This window comes from Sarcophilus harrisii, chromosome 3, assembly GCF_902635505.1.
Source record: "Sarcophilus harrisii chromosome 3, mSarHar1.11, whole genome shotgun sequence".
In the NCBI taxonomy this organism is placed as follows: domain Eukaryota; kingdom Metazoa; phylum Chordata; class Mammalia; order Dasyuromorphia; family Dasyuridae; genus Sarcophilus; species Sarcophilus harrisii.
Genome location: NC_045428.1, coordinates 488063997 through 488084193, shown reverse-complemented (window position 1 = coordinate 488084193; position 20197 = coordinate 488063997). Strand labels below are relative to the sequence as shown.

The 20197-nt window shown below is 35.1% G+C and overlaps 1 protein-coding gene across 1 annotated transcript in view; it reads right to left on the bottom strand.

The window, feature by feature from the left end:
• The window catches only part of DLAT (dihydrolipoamide S-acetyltransferase), a 21708-nt gene extending 1511 nt beyond the window's left edge, over positions 1–20197 (bottom strand). Inside the window, exons 1-13 of the mRNA XM_031961178.1 lie at positions 19790–20197; positions 19298–19399; positions 18863–18987; positions 18564–18708; positions 16380–16506; positions 10768–10955; positions 9020–9173; positions 6782–6849; positions 5107–5205; positions 4659–4766; positions 2834–2949; positions 650–812; positions 219–355 (exon numbers count right to left, since the gene is read on the bottom strand). Of these exons, the coding sequence (XP_031817038.1) occupies positions 219–355; positions 650–812; positions 2834–2949; positions 4659–4766; positions 5107–5205; positions 6782–6849; positions 9020–9173; positions 10768–10955; positions 16380–16506; positions 18564–18708; positions 18863–18987; positions 19298–19399; positions 19790–20062 (1805 nt within the window). The 5' untranslated portion in view covers positions 20063–20197. The remainder of the gene's footprint in view (positions 1–218; positions 356–649; positions 813–2833; positions 2950–4658; positions 4767–5106; positions 5206–6781; positions 6850–9019; positions 9174–10767; positions 10956–16379; positions 16507–18563; positions 18709–18862; positions 18988–19297; positions 19400–19789) is intronic.

The following is a 20197-nucleotide window of genomic DNA, read 5'->3' as shown; positions in this document are numbered from 1 at the left end:
CCTTTAACATCTAAGAAAGAATATGATTTTTCAATATGGAATTTAACAACTTGCTACATCTGAAGAAGATAAAGACACTCTGTCCCCAAAGAAATGAATTCCATCCTTCAAATTCTACTTGTTTGGATATATAAATATATCAAGATCTGGACCATAAAAATGCAACTTAAAAAATGGTCTAATGCTTTTACAACTACATTTCTCCAAATAACACTTACCCTTTTTCATTATCTGCTGGAACCAGCCTATTCTCTGAAGCACCAACTGCCAAAATACATGCCTGAGGTGGGTTAATAATGGCAGAGAAATTCTTAATCCCAAACATACCTAAATTAGAGATGGTAAAAGTACCACCCTAACAAGAGAAAAAAAAGAATTAACATTAGAAAATAGAATGATTTATTCCCTCAAAATGTAAATTATTGCATAAACAAGTACTTTTACAAAGCCTAATCTTTTGTTACATCAGAAAATCCTTATGCTCCATTTTAACATAATCAGACTCAAATTTAAGAGTTAAGTTTATTTAATTTCCTACAACATCCAGAATATCATTTTTTCTTCAGTATGTCTATCATTAACAGCAAGTGACAGGATTGGTAGTCAAGAAAATGTTTTACTATTTTTAAAGTCGACATAAATTATTTACCTGGAATTCATGTGGCTGAAGTTTACCCTCTCGTGCTTTGGTTGCTAAAGAAACTACATCATTAGCAATGGATTCTAGTCCTTTTATATGTGCATTAAATACAATGGGTGTGATGAGTCCAGAAGGAGTACTGACTGCAACACTAACATCAACAACATGATTTCTGTTTGGAAAAAAAAAAAGAAGTTAATATTACCTGAATGATCAAAGTTATTAAGCATTTCTTTTGAACAAAGTTAAAAAAAGGATTCTTAATTACAGCTGACACAAGCACCTTTTATATGAAGTGTTTTATAACTAAAATGCTGAAGGAATTCATAGGAGAGAGATTGAAACTTACTGGGATAGTCCTTGAAAGATGGTGGGATTCCAGTCCTTGAGGCAGAGGCTGAATTGCTAAATATGTCATAGTGAGGGAAACCCATTTATATATGGACTAGATGAAATGGCCACTGAAGTCCCTTCTGACCGTCAAATTCTATCACCCTGTGTAATTTGTGTTAACCTACCTAGAACTTATCACAAACTAAAATTTCAGTCCAAACTAGAATTATTACAAAGGATAAAGATTCTCAGGTTTGAAAGAGGAGACAAAACAAATTTGAAGAAACACAAAATATAAAATAAAATCAATTTGGCCAAAGGGTTCATGTATGGGACTTTTCATCTGGAAAAGCAAACTACCTCAAATGATCAGGCCAAGGAGTTTGGACTTTTTGACTTTTTTTTTTGAAATTAAAGTTTTGGAAACATCAATAAGTGGTTTCCTTTGTAATTCCTATGTTTTAGATACTTAAAAATGTTATTTTAAAATAGCAACCTTCACCAGACTGCCAAAGGGATTCATGACACAAAATAATAAAGTTATTTTGAAGATTTTGTTACTGGAAACAATTAGAAAAATTAAATATTATACAAATACGTGTGTGTGTGATATACAATGTTGCTATTTTTCACTACTAATAATGATTGACTTATCTATTATTGAGCATGAAATTGATGAAAAGATCAAGCTGGATTAAAAGTACTTCCTACAAAGGAACATCCTACTACAAAAAACTGAGTTATTTGTAGCTTGATATCTAATTCCCAGTTAGCCCCAAATCCTGGTTCAGAAAACTATGTTGGAGATAGAGCTGATGTATAAACTGCTGTAGCCTCTCAGGAGTCCATAGTTTTAATTTAGCATTTTAAATTTTCTGCAAACAACCTGGTGAGATAGATAATGTAAATATCATCCCCAGTTTTAGTCAAAGAAACTAAGGCACCAAGTGGTTAAGTTACATGCTCAAAGTCAAACAACTAGTAAATATCAGGATCTGAATCAGTCTTCCACATCTCCTATGACCATTAACCTTGTGATTTTCCAGCTTAGTCATACTGGTTAAAAGTAAAGATAGACAAAGATTCCACAGATTCTATATTGGTATACTGGTTAAAAGTAAAGATAGACAAAGATTCCACAGATTCTATATTGGTCTTTTCTTTTTGACTGTGGCACCAAACGTGAGAAATATCTTCAGTAATCATTCAGTGCTTATTTGTCAAACAAGGTTTTTGACCTCTGTCCTATCAGGCACCTAGTAAGAGGTGGGGCAAGTAAAGAAAAGAAAACAGAGGTTATATTATGATGCTCTCATTTGTACGACATGGGTACTGCTTAAAAAATGAGCTAACAGGTCAAAATAGCTTGCCCAATTTATTAAATGGTTTTAAATCAAATTTTTCTGACTTTGATGTCAAAGTGTGGGAAGGGTAAGAAATGGAACAAGCATTTATATAGCTACCACTATGTGAAAGCACTTTTTACAAGCATTATTTGATCATAATAATGCTGGAGGTAGGTGCTATTATTTATTCCCATTTGATAGGTCAGTATAGCTAGTAACTAAGGCCAGATTTGAACTTGTCTTCCTGACTCCACACCTAGCTCTTTATCCATTATATGTAAGCATGTATCACTTTTTCCTTGTTCTGAACATCAAGAATTTATAACACAATTAAACATTGAACTAAATATAGTCTTTGTTTTGAATTCTTTCATATGTATAAATTCACCCCCAGAATTTTTTTCATAGAACAACATTTGTTTCTGTTTTTTCCTTGGCTCTACAACAACTACACAATGATAGACATATCAGGCACTTGGTAATTAATAGCTTACCCCAATAAAATTATACTTACTGCCTTATAACTGTGTCCATCCAAGAAGAATTAGCTTCAGGTACTTTCAAACAGGCCAAAGCTGAAGCTTTAATGATGAAGTCATTGACAGAAATCTTACTGTTTCCTGCCAATGTCTAAAGAGAAAAAGACAACCTATTACCATTTCCTTTTTCCATAAAGCCTCAACTGTACAATCTTAAAAGTTGCAAAATTTAATCTTAATAGATGGCCCATAGAAATTTTTTTTTACATCTTTTTTTTTTTTTTTAAACAACTTTGGAAACATGAGTTCAGAATTCTGAATCAATTTCCTTGGCTTTTGTGGTGAAATGAAATTTAGAGGTGAATGAATTCCATTATAGAGTCTTTAAAAAACTGCTACACAAAAACAATAAACATTTGATTAGAGGAAAAATAAAGGAAAGGCAACTGCATTGTGAAAAAGAAAAAAGAAGTTAAATGATCTGGTTTCAAATTCCCAGTTTTTATAAGTCATGACAAATTGAGCAAGACATTTAGTTTTTCTAAACCTCAGTTGTCTTGTCTATATGATGAAATAATAATGCTTACTTACACCACTTACCTCATAGGCAGTTGTGAGAAAAATGCTTTGTAAACTATTAATACTATATAAATGTGTATTGTTATAAAGTACTACTTTATGCAGCACTTGGATGTATGATTAAAACAAAATACAGGGAACAATTTGACTGATAAGCATGATGTAGGATTTTTCATGTTACATAAATCAGACTGAGTAATTCAAAGCATGCTGCTAACCACTAAGTAGTAGTACCCACTTCTACAAAGTATTGAAATTTGAAAAGTGAAAAGCCCCGAAAAGCAGCACAAATACTAAAATGGACACAATGAACATAAATAGTACTCAGTAGATAAATGTACAATTTTTAAACATCTTTTCTTTACCTCAAATATCCAGCTACCAAATTTCACAAAAGATTTCTTTTTCTTCATTCCCAATATTGCCCACTTCATTCAGACTATTATTACTTCAAATCTCTTGTGTTACTGCAATAGCTTATTCTTCAACATTACTCTATGAACATGCACTTTGCTTCTCCCAACTAGTTTTTCCCTACTATTCTATTCTAGTCTTCCTTAGCCAATTTATGATCATTCTGATATCCATAAAATCTCATTGTTAGAATCACAATGAAACTTAGAATAAATCTAGTCCAATGGTCTCATTTTATAAATGAGAAGGGGGAACCTCAAGGCCCAAAGAGGTATTACCTACCCAAAACTACATTAATGACAGAGGTAATACAAGAGACCAGGTTCAATTTCCCTCTCCCCCAAATCAAGATTCTTTTCAGGAAGGCCTTTACTTTAGTCATTCTTCCAAAATGAAATGTTCCCTCAAATTCTAAATATCCTTCAAGGATCAAGCTAAATCTCACACTTTCTTTTCCAACTATTCCCAATGATTCCCCAAATTCCTACTAAAGGACAATATTTGGCACTGAACTACAATGGATCTGTGCATTCTTGTTACATTGCAGTTACATATTCTATCCTATTTTTTACCATTGCAATCTCCTGAAAAACAGATTCTGTTTTACATTTATTCCACAAGGCTGAGCACCCATTAGGAAAAACTTTAGGGAAGTAAATACAAAACTGGGGTACCACACTATTAAGATGAATGTGCCAGTATACATAATCAGGTCCCCTCCTCATAGTATTTTAATGAAGAATAAAAAAAAGATACAATTAATTAGTAATCAGGAGTTGGTGGTAATAGCTACTATTCAACAGACCTAGAATGAAGACACAACATAAGAAAAAATTAGTCCCAGATAAGAATTTTCAAACATCTTACCATGTTGAGTTCTTTCCGTACTTCTAAAACTTCACCCATGTTTACATCAATAGAGAGATAATAATGAGGTATTGTTTGTTTGGATTGCATTAAACGCTGGGCAATAACCTAAAACAAAAGGTTTTTAATTAATTTCTTAAGATTTCATCATTTCTCTCTCCTGTCATTCCCTTCATATTCCCTTATCCCAATCCTACCCCCAAATCCTTACAATTAGTAACTGTCAAACCAATCAGCAATGAAACAAGTAGACAAGATTAGGGACTTGGATCTTGCATTTTATCTTAATATTTTTTCCTATCACATTAATTAAAACAAATTAATCCCAAGTACCTCAACATCTCAGCCATCTCATCTCTCAATTAAGAAATCACTTTGTCACCAGTTTACAACTAACAACAGTCAACCCAACAGCTGCTTCAAGATTTTTAGAAACACATATACTTACTCTACGAATATTGCTAATTGGGATATCTGTGAAAACTCCAGTAGGAACTGCTGCCACTGCTGGAGGTGGTGAGGGGATGGCAACTGTTGGAGGAGGAGCCTGTGAACAAAGATTATAAACGAACTTTTAAAAACCAGGAATCGATCTTAGAATAACTTAGTCTAAGACTCTTAATGGGTAGCTCAATATTGTCAAGTGATGGTATTTAGACATACTGAAATTTCTCGAAAAGAATGGTCATTCAGTTCTGATGGATCAGGCCATCCTCAGCAACGAGATCAACCAAATCATTTCTAATGGAGCAGTAATGAACTGAACTAGCTATACCCAGAAAAAGAACTCTGGGAGATGACTAAAAACCATTACATTGAATTCCCAATCCCTATATTTATGCATACCTGCATTTTTGATTTCCTTCACAAGCTAATTGTACAATAATTCAGAGTCTGATTCTTTTTGTACAGCAAAATAATGTTTTGGTCATGTATACTTATTGTGTATCTAAGTTATATTTTAATATATTTAACATCTACTGGTCATCCTGCCATTTAGGGGAGGGGGTGGGGGGGGGTAAGAGGTGAAAAAATTGGAACAAGAGGTTTGGCAATTGTTAATGCTGTAAAGTTACCCATGTATATATCCTGTAAATAAAAGGCTATTAAATAAAAAGAAAAAGAAAAAGAAAAAGAAAAAAAGAAAAAAAAAGAAAAGAATGGTCATTTCCAAAACATCTCTAATTGGCAGAAGGGACTTGCATGATCTGTTTCTGCATTTTGCATTCATATTTAAGTATTAGTTCCCATAAATCACTAATATACCACTGGGTAGTTTTTAGACTGGAATAATTACCTCCCCAATATTTTCATGGAAATGAACACCCTTTAAAATAAGACTTTTCTACTTAAGTAGAAGAGCAAATACAATCTCTTTCCACAACTTGTGAGGCAGTATAATATAATGAATAGTGAACTGGGCCTGGGAGTCAAAAAGAATAAATTCCTGTGACTGGCTATGATCACAGACAAGTTGTAAAAGTTCACAGGAAGCAGACAATTCTCTAAAATCACAAGGGCAGAATAGTTGCTAACCTGCAAATGTAGAGGAAGTTTCCTTAATGATATCCTTATGATATTCCCTACATTGATTAAAGGACTGGACTGAAAAAATTTAGTTTTATAAGGATCAGCATGATTAATTTTAAAAGAAAATATTATTAATCTTAACAAGTACAGTATTGTTGGATGGTTTATGAGTATGATTCTCTCACCAAAATGGCCTAGTGAAGTCAAGGTCAAGAACGCTAATATGAGGAAGTTAAATTTGCTATTATAAGTCCCAAATTTAAACAAGTAACCAGGACTAATTATTCTCTTAACAACTGGGATTAGACACAATATGTAAAGGTACTGGTGCAAATTCTGGATTGCTGATACTTGAAAAACCTCAAAACACATTTTTGATATTGTCAGTAATGCATCTTTGAACATCAAGGGTAAAATAGGAACTGTACACTATTAAATTTAAACAGAAACAGAGGAAATCTTAATATTTCTGCTTTCAATTTCACACAACAGTCCAGAATGTAATATACAAACCAAATAAGAGTAAAAACTATTGCAAAAGAACTATTATCCTCACAGAGAACAAGAAGCAAAAGGGAGCAAGTTTAACTCACAGGAGCAGCCTTTGAAGGCACAAAGGACTCAATGTCTTTCTTGGTGATTCTGCCATCTGGACCTGTTCCTGGAAGACAAAAAAAGAATGCGATTGGTTTTCTAGTGTAGTCATTACTGTTGCACCAATGAACCTAGCATTGATAAAAATTTCTCCTTGCAACCTGTATGTGCCAAAATGTTTGTGGCAGCCCTGTTTGTAGTGGCTGGAAACTGGAAACTGAATGGATACCCATCAATTGGAGAATGGTTGGGTAAATTGTGATATATGAATGTTATGGAATATTATTGTTCTGTAAGAAATGACCAGCAGGATGAATATAGAGAGCCTTGGAGAGACTTGACATGCACTGATGCTAAGTGAAATGAGCAGAACCAGGAGATCATTATATACTTTAACAATGATACTGTATGAAGATGTATTCTGATGGAAGTGGATTTCTTTGACAAAGAGACCTAACTCAGTTTCAACTGATCAAGCATGGACAGAAGCAGCAACACCCAAAGAAAGAACATTGGGAAATGAATGTAAACTGTTTGCATTTTTGTTTTTCTTCCTGGGTTATTTCTACCTTCTAAATCCAATTCTCCCTGTGCAACAAGAGAACGGTTTGGTTCTGCACACATATTGTATCTAGGATATACTGCGACATATTTAAAATATATAGGACTGTTTGCCATCTAGGGGAGGGGGTGGAGGGAGAGGGGAAAAATCGGAACAGAAGCGAGTGCATGGGATAATATTGTGAAAAATTAGCCTGGCATGGGTACTGTCAATAAAATGTTATAATAATAATAATAAAAAAAAGTTAAAAAGAAAATAAAAAATAAAAGTAAACTTTAAAAAAAAAAAAATTTCTCCTTGCCCTATGGACAAAGTCCTGAAACATGAATTGCACGAGTTCAACTACCATTTTTTAATATATGAAAGTAAACCACATGCAGCATTTTGCATAAAGAGTCTGGGGTATAGGAAACCCATACATGGGCATAACATAACATACAGCGGCAGCTAGATTATACAGTAGACAGAGTATTGGTCCTAGAATCAGAAAGGATTAGAAAGGATCAAATCTGCCATCAGACATTTACTATCTGTTTCAGCCCAAGCAAATCACTTAACTTCCTTTTTTTCTTTAGAATTCTATTTTTCTCCTGTTACATGTAAAAACAATTAACATTGATTTTTAAAATTGAGTTCCAGATTTTCTCCTTTCCTCCTTCCCCTACCCCAATGAGAATGTAAGCAATTCAAGATAGATTATACATGAAATCACTTAATTTCTATCTGCCTCACTTTTTTCATCTATAATATCCACTTCCCAGGGTTGTTGTGAGGATCAAATGAGATAATTTTAAAGTGTTTAGCACAGTGCCTAGCACATAGTAAGCACTCATGTCATTTACTGCAAAAGCAGAAAAGAGTTTGCTCTTCCCCACAGCACCAGACACATATCCTGTCAGCCTAAAGGAGAAAAATGATCATAAAACATTCCTTTAAAATTTCCTTTCAAAACCTTTCTCCACTGGGCAAATGGTTAAAGGAGATGAACCACACAAAAAAACTACAGCTCACTGATTGAAGAATAGCCGAACAAACTGCGATGTGTTTATCATTTTGGGGGGCAGCTAGGTGGCACAATGGACACAGCACCATCCCTGAAGTCAGGAGGACCCGAGTTCAAATATGGCCTCATACACTTAACACTTCCTAGCTATGTGTCCCTGGGCAAGTCATTTAACCCTAATTGCCTCAGCAAAAAATAAAAAAAATAAAAACTAAATCATTATGGGATAAGAAATGATGAATATGAAGAATATAAGAAAACAAGAGCTAAGATAAATTGAAATAAAAAAAACAAGAAAACAAAATGCAAGATGAATACAACAATGTAAATGGAAACCAAAAAAGCTTCAAAAAGGAATACTATATAATACTAATGATCAAGATTACTTAGAAGAATATGAAAATTTGACTTTTTCGTATGAGGAGAGAGGAAAAAGTACAAGAACAGAAGGCTACTGAAGTGGAATGTAGCCTACATATACTGTTGCTCTTGACTGATGTGATGGATTAGTTTTGCTGAATTGCCTTTTCTCTTTTTTATTTTTTGTTATAAGTTGTTCCTTAGAAAAAAGTGAGGGAAGAGTTATACTGGGAAATGAATATACTTGTTTATAAAAGCAACAAAATAAAATTAAACATTTAACAAAACCAGTTTTCAGAAAAAAAGATTTACCTTTCACTTGTGCAAGATCAATTCCTCTCTCTGCTGCCAATTTCTTTGCAAGAGGACTCACAAATATTTTTCCTTTTGTACTAGGAGGAGCAGCTGGACGGGTGGCTGAAGGTACAGTGGCTGCAGGTGGGGTAGTTGGAGGAACTGCAGCCATCTTACAAAGAAAAGGAGTAATAGAGTTAGTATCTCATTGGTAAGGTCAGTTTCCAAGATCAAGAACTGTTATTTTCTTCTAAGTCAGGGGCTGTTTTAATCACATCATTTTCTATGATGATTAACATTTCTATGAGAGATTATACATCTGCTTAATCTTCACAAAGCCTAGTCACAAAGTATGTCAGTTTCTACTTTTTCATGTACAAGAAAGATCTAGTATTGTCTAAAATATAATTTTGTTGGTAAAGACACATGAGATTATTTTAAAAATCATCTCAGGTGATAGACAATAGTGCTTTTAGACTTAAGTACATGAATAATTCTAAAGTGCACAGAAAGCTCAACCATAATGCTTTTACAGGAGTTTATGCCATGGAATGGTATATTACAAGCAAGAAAAGCAATATAACATTTTGAGTAGGGCCTTGGATCTGGAGTCAGTAAGACCTGAATTCAAATTACCATTACCAGCTACATGATGCAGGCTAAATCAGTTAACCTCTCTGGGTTTCAATTACTTTATCTCTAAAAGGAAGGAGTACAACTTGATGACCTTTAATTTTGTGATCCTGGAAAGCTTTGAAATGACCTATTTATTTATTTATTCATTCATTCATTCATTTATTTATTTATTTTTAAGTGTAGTGACCTACACTGTATCAAATAATACTAATGGTAAGAATTCCAGTATATTACAAATACTTGCAAGGGTGTTGGGGTTTTTTAAAGAAATTTTTCTTGTCATCCCCAGCTATAATTCATAAGCACCAGACACAAGTACAAAGAACAGTTACTAATTTGATTTAAAGGCAGCACCTAAAACTTCCTGAATGTTTTTTTTAAAAAATTCAAGTAGTAAATATACTAGTCAAAATGTATGTAGAAAAGATGTATTTTCTATAACCAGGTTAAGAGAATCTGCATGTTTGATATTTTCCAAAAAGATACTGGGCTAAAACCCAGCTGGTACTAACTTATATTGATTTAATTATATAATGCCTTAGCAACACCTAGCAGAGTAAAATAAGAATATAGACATGGTAGCTTAAAGATACACTAAATCTTTAGCTTAGGATAACCTTTTCAGTTATTTACTAGATGAGACTTGTTTCATGTAACTTTAAAGAATCAGAACCAGTAGGTGAAAGTTACAAGAAAGTAAATTTTAACCCAATATGAAAAAATAAAAAAACTGTCTAAAAATGTGCTCTTTCATAACATAAAATAAAATTGATTCTTATAAGTTTTCAAAAAGAACCTGAATATTTCTTTTCAAACTACTGAGAGGTGATTTATCTATTTCCTGGGAAATCAGAATGCTGGCCTCGAAAGCCCCTCTAATTCTTTTGATTCTATGATTCCAATAGAGTGGGAAATGAAACCTTACCTTTCAAAAGCATGAGCTCCTATATCTAAAGCAGGAAGACAACATGTCACACCAATACTTGGGGCATTTCAGTATGCTTTGGTCTCAGCAGCAGGTTCCAAGAAAGAGCAGGAAACATAGCTATAAGGGTCAAACTATTCATACCCTGGGAAGTATCAAAGAATATTACCCTCTCCCATTCCCTCAATTCTAGAGTCATACTTACCGGGGTTGGGGTGGGTGGTGGTGCTTGAGGTTTTATATCAGTTACTTCGGTTGGTCTATAATCAGCAAATGCAGCAATATCTGCTTCCTTTTCTACAATAATACAAAGAGGAGTTCCTAGAGGGACATCTCTTGTGCCTTCAGGGATAAGAATTTTTGCCAGGTATCCTTCCTCTTGTACTTCAAAACCTTTAATAAAAAGGAAAAAAAAATTAATGTGACACAAAGGTTTCCATTATTCTAGAAAATTCAAAGCACAGAGATTTTAACTGAAAATAATTCCCTTTATATTTTATCAGTTACTTCTGACAGATTAATCCTAAAGAAAAACATCCAGTGAATCATATAGGGTAAATAAAATTAAGTTTATAGTTTTGTGAAGATAAGGGATAGGGCTAATGCTTAATTTTATCTTGAGAGAAAACTATAGATTGGGAGTAACTTCCATTCAGAACTGTAACAAATTGTCCTATGGCACAAGTGTCAAGGAACAAACATACCAAATTGCAACATTAATGCTTAATAAACCTTTGTTGAATTTCAAAGAGTAAGCCCAATGGCACTAGCACAGGTCTAGACATTACACTTTGGAAAAATAAAACAAGACTACCAGTTAACACAAGAGAATCAAAATCGACAATTTAGATAATTCATAGTGCTCTATGAATGCAAATAGACAAATTATATTTCTCTATGTGAGAACTGATTTGAATCAAATGCAAATACCCATCTTTATAGATTTGAGAAAGTACGTATTTCATTTCCTGCCTAAATCAGGGGCAGACTGTAAAGTTCTACATATCCAGCAAACCTATGACATTCACACCACACTGAATAATAAACAATAAATCAAAATAGAAATGAGAATCAATGACTTCTTCCACCCCAGAACTGTATAAGAAGTCATTTGGGGGCCCCCTGAGAGCAAAACCAGGGTCAGGCCAGGGTAGACCACCAGGGTAGTGTCACCAAAACAGATCTGTAGCTTGAAACACTCTGTCCAGGAACAACAATGGTAAATGACTCCCTTGACAAAGCAGCAGGTTGGATTTAAAAAAAAAAAAAAGACTCCCTGAAAACTATAATGGACCAAAGAGAAGTTGACTCCATGAGTAAGTAATATTAAAACAAGATCTAAAGATCAGGGGAAAAAGAGGAAAATATAAGGAAATTTAAAAACAAACGTGCATGTGTGTGTGCATAGACACAGATAAGACAGACAGACAGACAGACACACACCCAATTCCAGAAAAATGTAAGAATCACTGGAAAACTTGAAAGCCATGACCAAAGAAGAGCCTTACTGCTCAAAAATATAATAGAACCAAAAAACGCAGTTAAATTAAAAGAATCCACCAAACATTCCATGAAAGAAAAATTCAAAATAAAATACCCAAGAAGCTTCATCCTAAATTTCAAGGTTAAAAAGAAAAAAAAAAAAAAAAACTATGAGAAACCAGAAAAAAGTTCAAGTGCCAAGGAACCATATTATCAGAGAAGATTTTACAAATACCCATTATAAAGAAGCAGAACTTGATGTTCAATTTTCCAAAAGATTTAGCATTACTACCAAGAACTCAGCCAGCAAAATTTAATATAATACTACAAAGAAAAATAAATCTTTAATGAAATAGAAGATTTTTAAAAGCACCTCTGATGAAAAGAGCTAAACAGAAACTGAAATACAATCTAAGGAATCAAGAGTCATGAAAAGAGGGCAGCGAGGTGGCACAGTGGATAGAGCACCAGCCCTGAAATCAGGAAGATCCAAGTTCAAATTTGGACTCAGACATTTAACACTTCCTAGCTGTGTGATCCTGAGCAACTTAACCCCAATTGCCTCAGCAAAAATAAAATAAAATTCATGAAAAAATGTATAATTATTACAAATTATAGAATAAAGTTTTTGCTTTCTAATAAGAAGACAAGTACTTATTTTTTAGAACTAATAACACCAAAGAAAGTTAAAGAATCTTAAATGAAGGGAAATTCAAATACACTAGAAAAGGGTTTGGAAAAATCTCACATAATACCCAAGTAGAAAACGAGAAGAGGTGGGTTTTGGTGCTAGAACTTTATTTTGTTCTTAGTCAATGAAAAAAATGTAGAAAACACAAGCAAATACAAAGAATCAATTTGAAGGGGAAATAAGAGAAAAGTTAAAAGAGCAAACTAAGGGAAGGATTTTGGTTATAAACAAATTAATTTCAGAAGGTAGATTTTGAAGAGGGGATTAAAAGGAAAAAAGGATAAGAACCCAGGACTAGGGACTAAGCAGAGTAAGAGAAAGGGGACAAAGAAGCAGAAGAATGAATTAAATATAGCTTACTAGTGCAAAAGAGAGGGGGTGCAGGATTCAGAGGAAAAAAAAAAAAAAGACAACATGACAGAGAGAAATACACAATGAACAATTATTAACTATAAATCCTATGGATGAAATCACCCATAAGACACAAGTGGAAAGCAAAATGGACTAGAAGGCAAATCCAAGAAGCTAGGTGGTACAGTGGATAGAGCACCAGCCCTGAAGTCAGGAGGACCCAAGTTCAAACCCAACATGGTTGTTCATAAGAAACACATTTAAAGATACATATAGTAAAAATAATGAGCTAAAATAACAATCGTGTATCAAATAAAGGACAAAAAACAGGAATAACAATCAAGATCTCAGATAAAATGTCAGCAAAAATAATTGATAAAAATAAAAACAAAGAAACTACATTATGCTTAAAGGCACCATAGATAAAGAAGTAATTCTATCAATAAGTACCATATAGGGACCAAATGGCATAGCATCTAAATCCTCAAAAGGAAAATTAAATAGGAAGTAACAGTAAAACTATAGTTCAAGGGGATGGACCTCGATATATTCCATTTACACCTATATAACTCTTAACAAAAACAAGACAAAAAACAAAAACCAGGAAAGAAATTAAGGTTCCGAATAGAATTTTGTGAAAGTTAGAGGCAACAGTTTTGTGGCAAATACTAAGAACAGGAATCTTAACTTCTCAGCACAACATGGCACTTTAAAAAATTGGCCACATACATGGACCCACACTTAACACTGTATACCAAGATAAGATCAAAATGGGTCCATGATTTAGACATAAAGAATGAGATTATAAACAAATTGGAGGAACATAGGATAGTTTATCTCTCAGACTTGTGGAAGAGGAAGAAATTTGTGACTAAAGACGAACTAGAGATCATTATTGATCACAAAATAGAAAATTTTGATTACATCAAATTAAAAATCTTCTGTACAAACAAAACTAATGTAAACAAGATTAGAAGGGAAGCAACAAACTGGGAAAACATCTTCACAGTTAAAGGTTCTGATAAAGGCCTCATTTCCAAAATATATAGAGAGCTGACTTTAATTTATAAGAAACCAAGCCATTCTCCAATTGATAAATGGTCAAAGGATATGAACAGACAATTTTCAGATGATGAAATTAAAATCATTACCACTCATATGAAAGAGTGTTCCAAATCATTATTAATCAGAGAAATGCAAATTAAGACAACTCTGAGATACCACTACACACCTGTCAGATTGGCTAAGATGACAGGGAAAAATAATGATGAGTGTTGGAGGGGATGTGGGAAAACTGGGACACTGATACATTGTTGGTGGAGCTGTGAACAAATCCAACCATTCTGGAGAGCAATCTGGAATTATGCCCAAAAAGTTATCAAACTGTGCATACCCTTTGATCCAGCAGTGTTTCTACTGGGCTTATACCCCAAGGAGATACTAAAGAAGGGAAAAGGACCTGTATGTGCCAAAATGTTTGTGGCAGCCCTGTTTGTAGTGGCTAGACGCTGGAAACTGAGTGGCTGCCCATCAATTGGAGAATGGTTGGGTAAATTGTGGTATATGAATGTTATGGAATATTATTGTTCTGTAAGAAATGACCAGCAAGATGAATACAGAGAAGCTTGGAGAGAATTACATGAACTGATGCTAAGTGAAATGAGCAGAACCAAGAGATCATTATATACGTCAACAACGATACTGTATGAAGATGTAATCTGATGGAAGTGGATTTCTTTGACAAAGAGACCTAATTCAGTTTCAATTGATCAATGATGGACAGAAGCAGCTACACCCAAAGGAAAAAAAAAACACTGGGAAATGAATGTAAACTGTTTGCATTTTTGTTTTTCTTCCCGGGTTACTTCTACCTTCTGAATCCAATTCTCCCTGTGCAACAAGAAAACTGTTTGGATCTGCACACATACATTGTATCTAGGATATACTAGGACATATTCAACATATATAGGACTGCTTGCCATCTAGGGGAGGGGGTGGAGGGTGGGAGGGAAAAATCGGAAACAGAAGTGAGTGCAAGGGATAATGTTGTAAAAAAAATTACCCTGGCATGAATTCTGTCAATAAAAAGTTACTATAATTAAAAAAAAAAAAAAATTGGCCACATATTACAGCATTAAAAAATTAACAAAAACTCACAAATAAATGCAAAAAAGCAGAAATACTAAACACATTCCCTTACTGACCACAATGTAATGAAAATCCTATTCCATAAGTCATCCTAAAGAATCAGTACAAAGAACAAATCACAGACACAATGGATAAGTTTAAAGATAATAACAATGAGACAACATACCAAAATTTTTGGGATGGAGCCAAAGCAGTCCTTAGGGGAAAACTTAAATCTCTAAGCACTTTCATCAACAAAAGAGAGAGAAAGAGAGAAAGAAATGAATTGGGCATGCAACTAAAGAAAAAAATAAAAATCTAGAAAACTAATTAAGTGGAAAAAAAAAAAAAACAAAAAAACAAAATAAAAATTTGAAAAATCAAATAAAGGTAACAAAATAAAGCAAAAAATAAAAATAAGGTTCAATTAGGTGGCACAGTGGATAGAACACCAGCCCTGAAATCATGAGGACCAGAGTTCAAATCTGATCTCAGACACTTAACACCTTCCTAGCTATGTGACCCTGGGTCACTTAACCCCAATTGCCCCAGCAAAACTAAATAAACAAATAAATAAAAATAAGAAATTCCAACAAAACTCCAATTAATAAATGAAATTAAAAAGTTATTTTAAAATATTAGTAATTTGATCAAAAAGAAAAGCAAGTTATAATATGAGAAATGAAAATTCACATCAAGTGAAATATTAGAAACTGTTCTGTCCAACAATGTCAATGAAATTGACAACTTGAGAATATTTACAAAAAACATAAAATGGCTAGTGAACAAAAAAATTAAATGCAGCCTCCAAAAAGGAAAATGAACAAATTATAAATGAACTCCAAAAGAGATTTACTTCCTTTTCTCTTCTGGTTTGTGAGAATACCTCCTATCTAGAATCTATCTCTTCTTCCCATAAATATCTAAAGGATGTCACAATCATGGACTGTGAAATAAATTCTAATCCAAATACAGTTTCTAAACAGACATTTTGCTGGATGAGAATACTATTTATCACTTTCATCATGAAACCTGTTCTCACAAGAGAAACTACCAGTTAGAAAATTGTCATGCTACTAACCCAGCCTTAACTGGGTAGGAGAACATTCTTCTACTCTACTATATAACTATGTGCTGCTGTCAGTTTCTAAGGTAAAAAATCTCACCTATTGTGGCTTTGTCAGTTTCTATCTCAGCCAGCAAGTCTCCTTCACTCAATTTCTCACCCACCTTCTTCTCCCACCTCTGAACTGTACCCATAGTCATGGTGGGAGAGAGGGCAGGTAGCAGGACCTACAAAACAAAAAACAGACAAAAAAGGTACCCAAGTAAGATATTGCTTTGCACCAGAAGGGTATACTAGCAACTCTCAAGAAATAAAGAACCAGGTAGACACACTCTGTCAAGTATCTATATATTGGGGTTTCTTATACCACATTAACTGAAACACCAATTTTCTGGAATAAGAATCACAACAGTATTCCAGTTTTAAATCTTGCTAGTGGCCAAATCATAAAGCAACTTAATCTCAGTAATTTCCTAACATTTTGATTGTACTTTACATGCAAAATTTGTTGTGTATTAGTTCAATTTCCTATCAAACAAATTGGATGCTCATGAATAACCTTCAGTCTTTCACCAAAGCAACAGACAACTAAGAAATCTGTTGAAATTTCCCTCAAGCTATCTCATAACCTGGGACAATCAGCATTAATAGCACAAAAATTTAAACATAATGTTTCTGTTTTGGCTATGAAAATATTTTCTTTTGATAAACTCAATTTCTATTTTCATGACATTCCCATAGTTCCAATCTAGTCTGTGAAAAGGAGGTTTTGCTGTATTCTGGCTGAGAGATGAAAAAATTTTGGTCTTATCTTTTCACAATTACTCAGGGTTATCCTTCCAAGATCTCTAACGAAGAAATGAGCCACAAAGCACTTTCAACAAGAATTTTTAAACTTTCTATAGCAAGCTCTTAGTAGCAGTTTTCTAAAAAGCTATCCAGAAGTTTTTCAAAGAGTCACAACAATTCTACAATCACCATCGTGATGCTTGCTTTTACTCATATATCACCCCAACAACAAATTAGGTGACTCAGATCAAAAGCAATCTTCCTTCTAAAATTTGTCATCATTTGATTCTTAAGTTAAGATTAATGGAATAATTTTTTGAAATCTGTGAATTATCTAGGATGGATGATTAAGATAGTCTGAATATAGCACATAAAGAAAAAAATAACAAAAAGAAGGGGCTCAGTTAAACCTTATTCAAGGGAACACAATGAGGGTAAACACACTTAAAAATGAATACATGATCTCACTGTGAATAGAAAAGCGATTTTAAGAGTATGATACTATAAAACCATTCTTCCCCCAAAAAAGAAACAGTTTCCTTTTGGAAACCTCTACAAAGTGTCACAAAGTGGCAAATTATAAAGCCATATAAATGATATTCTGGTATGAACCAAATTTCAGGGGAGATACTATTAGATATTTTTCATTTTTTATTTCCAAAAAGAATAAATCTTTCAAGAATAGATAAGATACTAGATCTGTTTCAAGCAAATCTGTCCTAACTCAATGTTTACCTTGCTAATTATGGTTTAATTATAAAATATATCTCTACTATAAGATGGCCCTATTTAATGTCTTTTATTTCTAAATATATAAGATGCTTACTTACACATATAAAAAAATCCTTTATTAGGTGTCAGTTTTCTAACTTAATATCAATTATCAATATTGTTGTTTTGTGTAGCAGAAAGCCATATAGAATAAATGATAGGAATCATCCCATTTAAATTTAGGATCATAATCCTAAAAAAAAAAAAAAAAAAAAGGAATTTGACTAACATCTCTGTATTTAAATTATAATAGGTTTACAAAGAAAAGTATCTAGAAATATTGATTATAGGCTTAAATGTTGTAATGGAATGAAGAAGTTTTAAGCTCTTAGATATACAGGTAGACACCCAGACTCAGAAAGGTCAAAGGAGCTATCCAAGGTCACAGATGTAATAAAACTCTTTCCTACAATAAATGCTCACTAAGTGTAAGAGACTGTGGCAAACACCAGAAATACAAAGAAAAAGTCCTTGCCTTTAAGCTGCTTATATTTCACTGAGGAACATGCACACAAATAGGTAAATCAAAGGGAAGGAGCAATAAGAACTAAGAGAATCAATGAAGAGTATACAGAAGAGGATCTGAACTTTAAAGTGAACCCTTCAGGCATGGGACCTAAACTTTTCTTGGTTGGTATTTATTCTTAAATGGCAATTGTTTCCTCTATGTAGAAAGATACCCTATATTTCAGTTTCTTGAGAAAGTTCAATAGTTAAGCTTTACCTGCATATGAGTAGGATATGAGCTCCCTGGAGCCTGGGCAGAAGGTGAAGCCACAGAAGCAGGGGGAGGTGCTGTGGAGGTTGGGGGAGGGACCGCTGCAGTGGAATCCAGTGTATAGTTTTTAAATGCATCCACATCCTCTGCCCTAAGGTAAGGAAAACACACATAGAAACCTTTTTGTTTTAAGGCATGGAGGCAAAGGAAACTTCAGACCATCTCTCAATTCTAGATTCAAACACATCAATATCTATATTACATGACAGCAATTTTCAGACAGATGCAACCAAACACGTACTTACTTTTCAACTGTGATACAGATGATTGCTCCAATTGGGACGTCCCTGGTACCTTCTGGAACAATTATCTTAGCCAGGTAGCACTCTTCTAAGCTCTCAAATCCAACAGTGGCTTTATCTGTTTCAACCTTTAAACCGAAGACATGGGGTGTTTAAATACTTACAGCCACTCTGACATTTATTAACTTAAATCTAGCTAAAATGCAAAGTGGAAATAAAGCTTCCACCTTTGCAAAAAGACCACAGAAACTAATAAAGGTTTCTCAGACAAAATTCAGCTTGGTCATTTACAGCATTGAGAAATGTATCTAAAACATCCTACAGAATTGCAGTATACGTCAGATTACTACCCAAAGAGAGAATTAAAGATAGACTAGCATTGTTAGTTATGAAGCACCTTAATCAGTTTTAAGTTTAGCAGCTCTCCAAACTACTTACTTCTGCTATAAGGTCACCCTCATTGATCTTTTCACCTTCTTTTTTCTCCCAGCGGGCAATGGTGCCTGCCTGCATTGTGGGGGAAAGAGAAGGCAAAGGAACCTGGAAAGAAAAGAGACACCTGCTTTCAAAAAAGAGTAGCACGGCTCCTTACCTCTGCATAGGTCCCTCACTGGCTCTGGGGCCCTATTCTGCAGCCCGGTGAGACGCTACAGCTCCTGGCCTTTAGCCCCTGTCAGTGCCTCATTGGGCTCTGTGGATCTGGCAAGAAGAATGCTACCTTTCAGTTGACATTTCCAGTCTGTCACTCACGCGAAGTCCCAGAGGCGCTTGAGTCCCCTCCCCCCCCCCGGCCTGCAGCTACGGGGATGGGCTGGGGAGGGGAGCAACTCGCTCCGGGTCAGCCCTTCCCGCCGGCCGGCCCCGGCTGGGAGGCCCCGAACTCCCGGGTCAGGGGCCGGGGACTGGGACCGCAGGGAGGGGCGGCCTCACCTTCTGGTGCGGAGGGAAACTGTACCACCGTCGGCCCGGCGTCCCCAGGAGCTGGAGCAGCAGCGAACGAGCCCGCGGCGCGGCCGCCGAGCCGGAGCCAGGACCCCAGCCCTGCAGCGCCCCAATCCCACTGTGGGAAGAACGGGCACGCCTCGGGATCGCGGCGGGGACCGGGGCCGGTCCGCTGGGGGCTTCCCTCGGGGCTGCGGCCGGACTGATGAAGCCTGTCCGCGGGGCCGCGCACCGGGCCCGCCGCGCGCACACTCGCCACATCGTGCCACCGACAGCAGCCCGCACCCGGGACCGGGAGCCGCCGCAGCCGCTGCCGCCGTCTCCTGAGTGACCTCCCCGACCACGGTGCGGCACAGCCGTCAGCCGCGCCGCCAAGTACCGTCGCACAACGTCGTA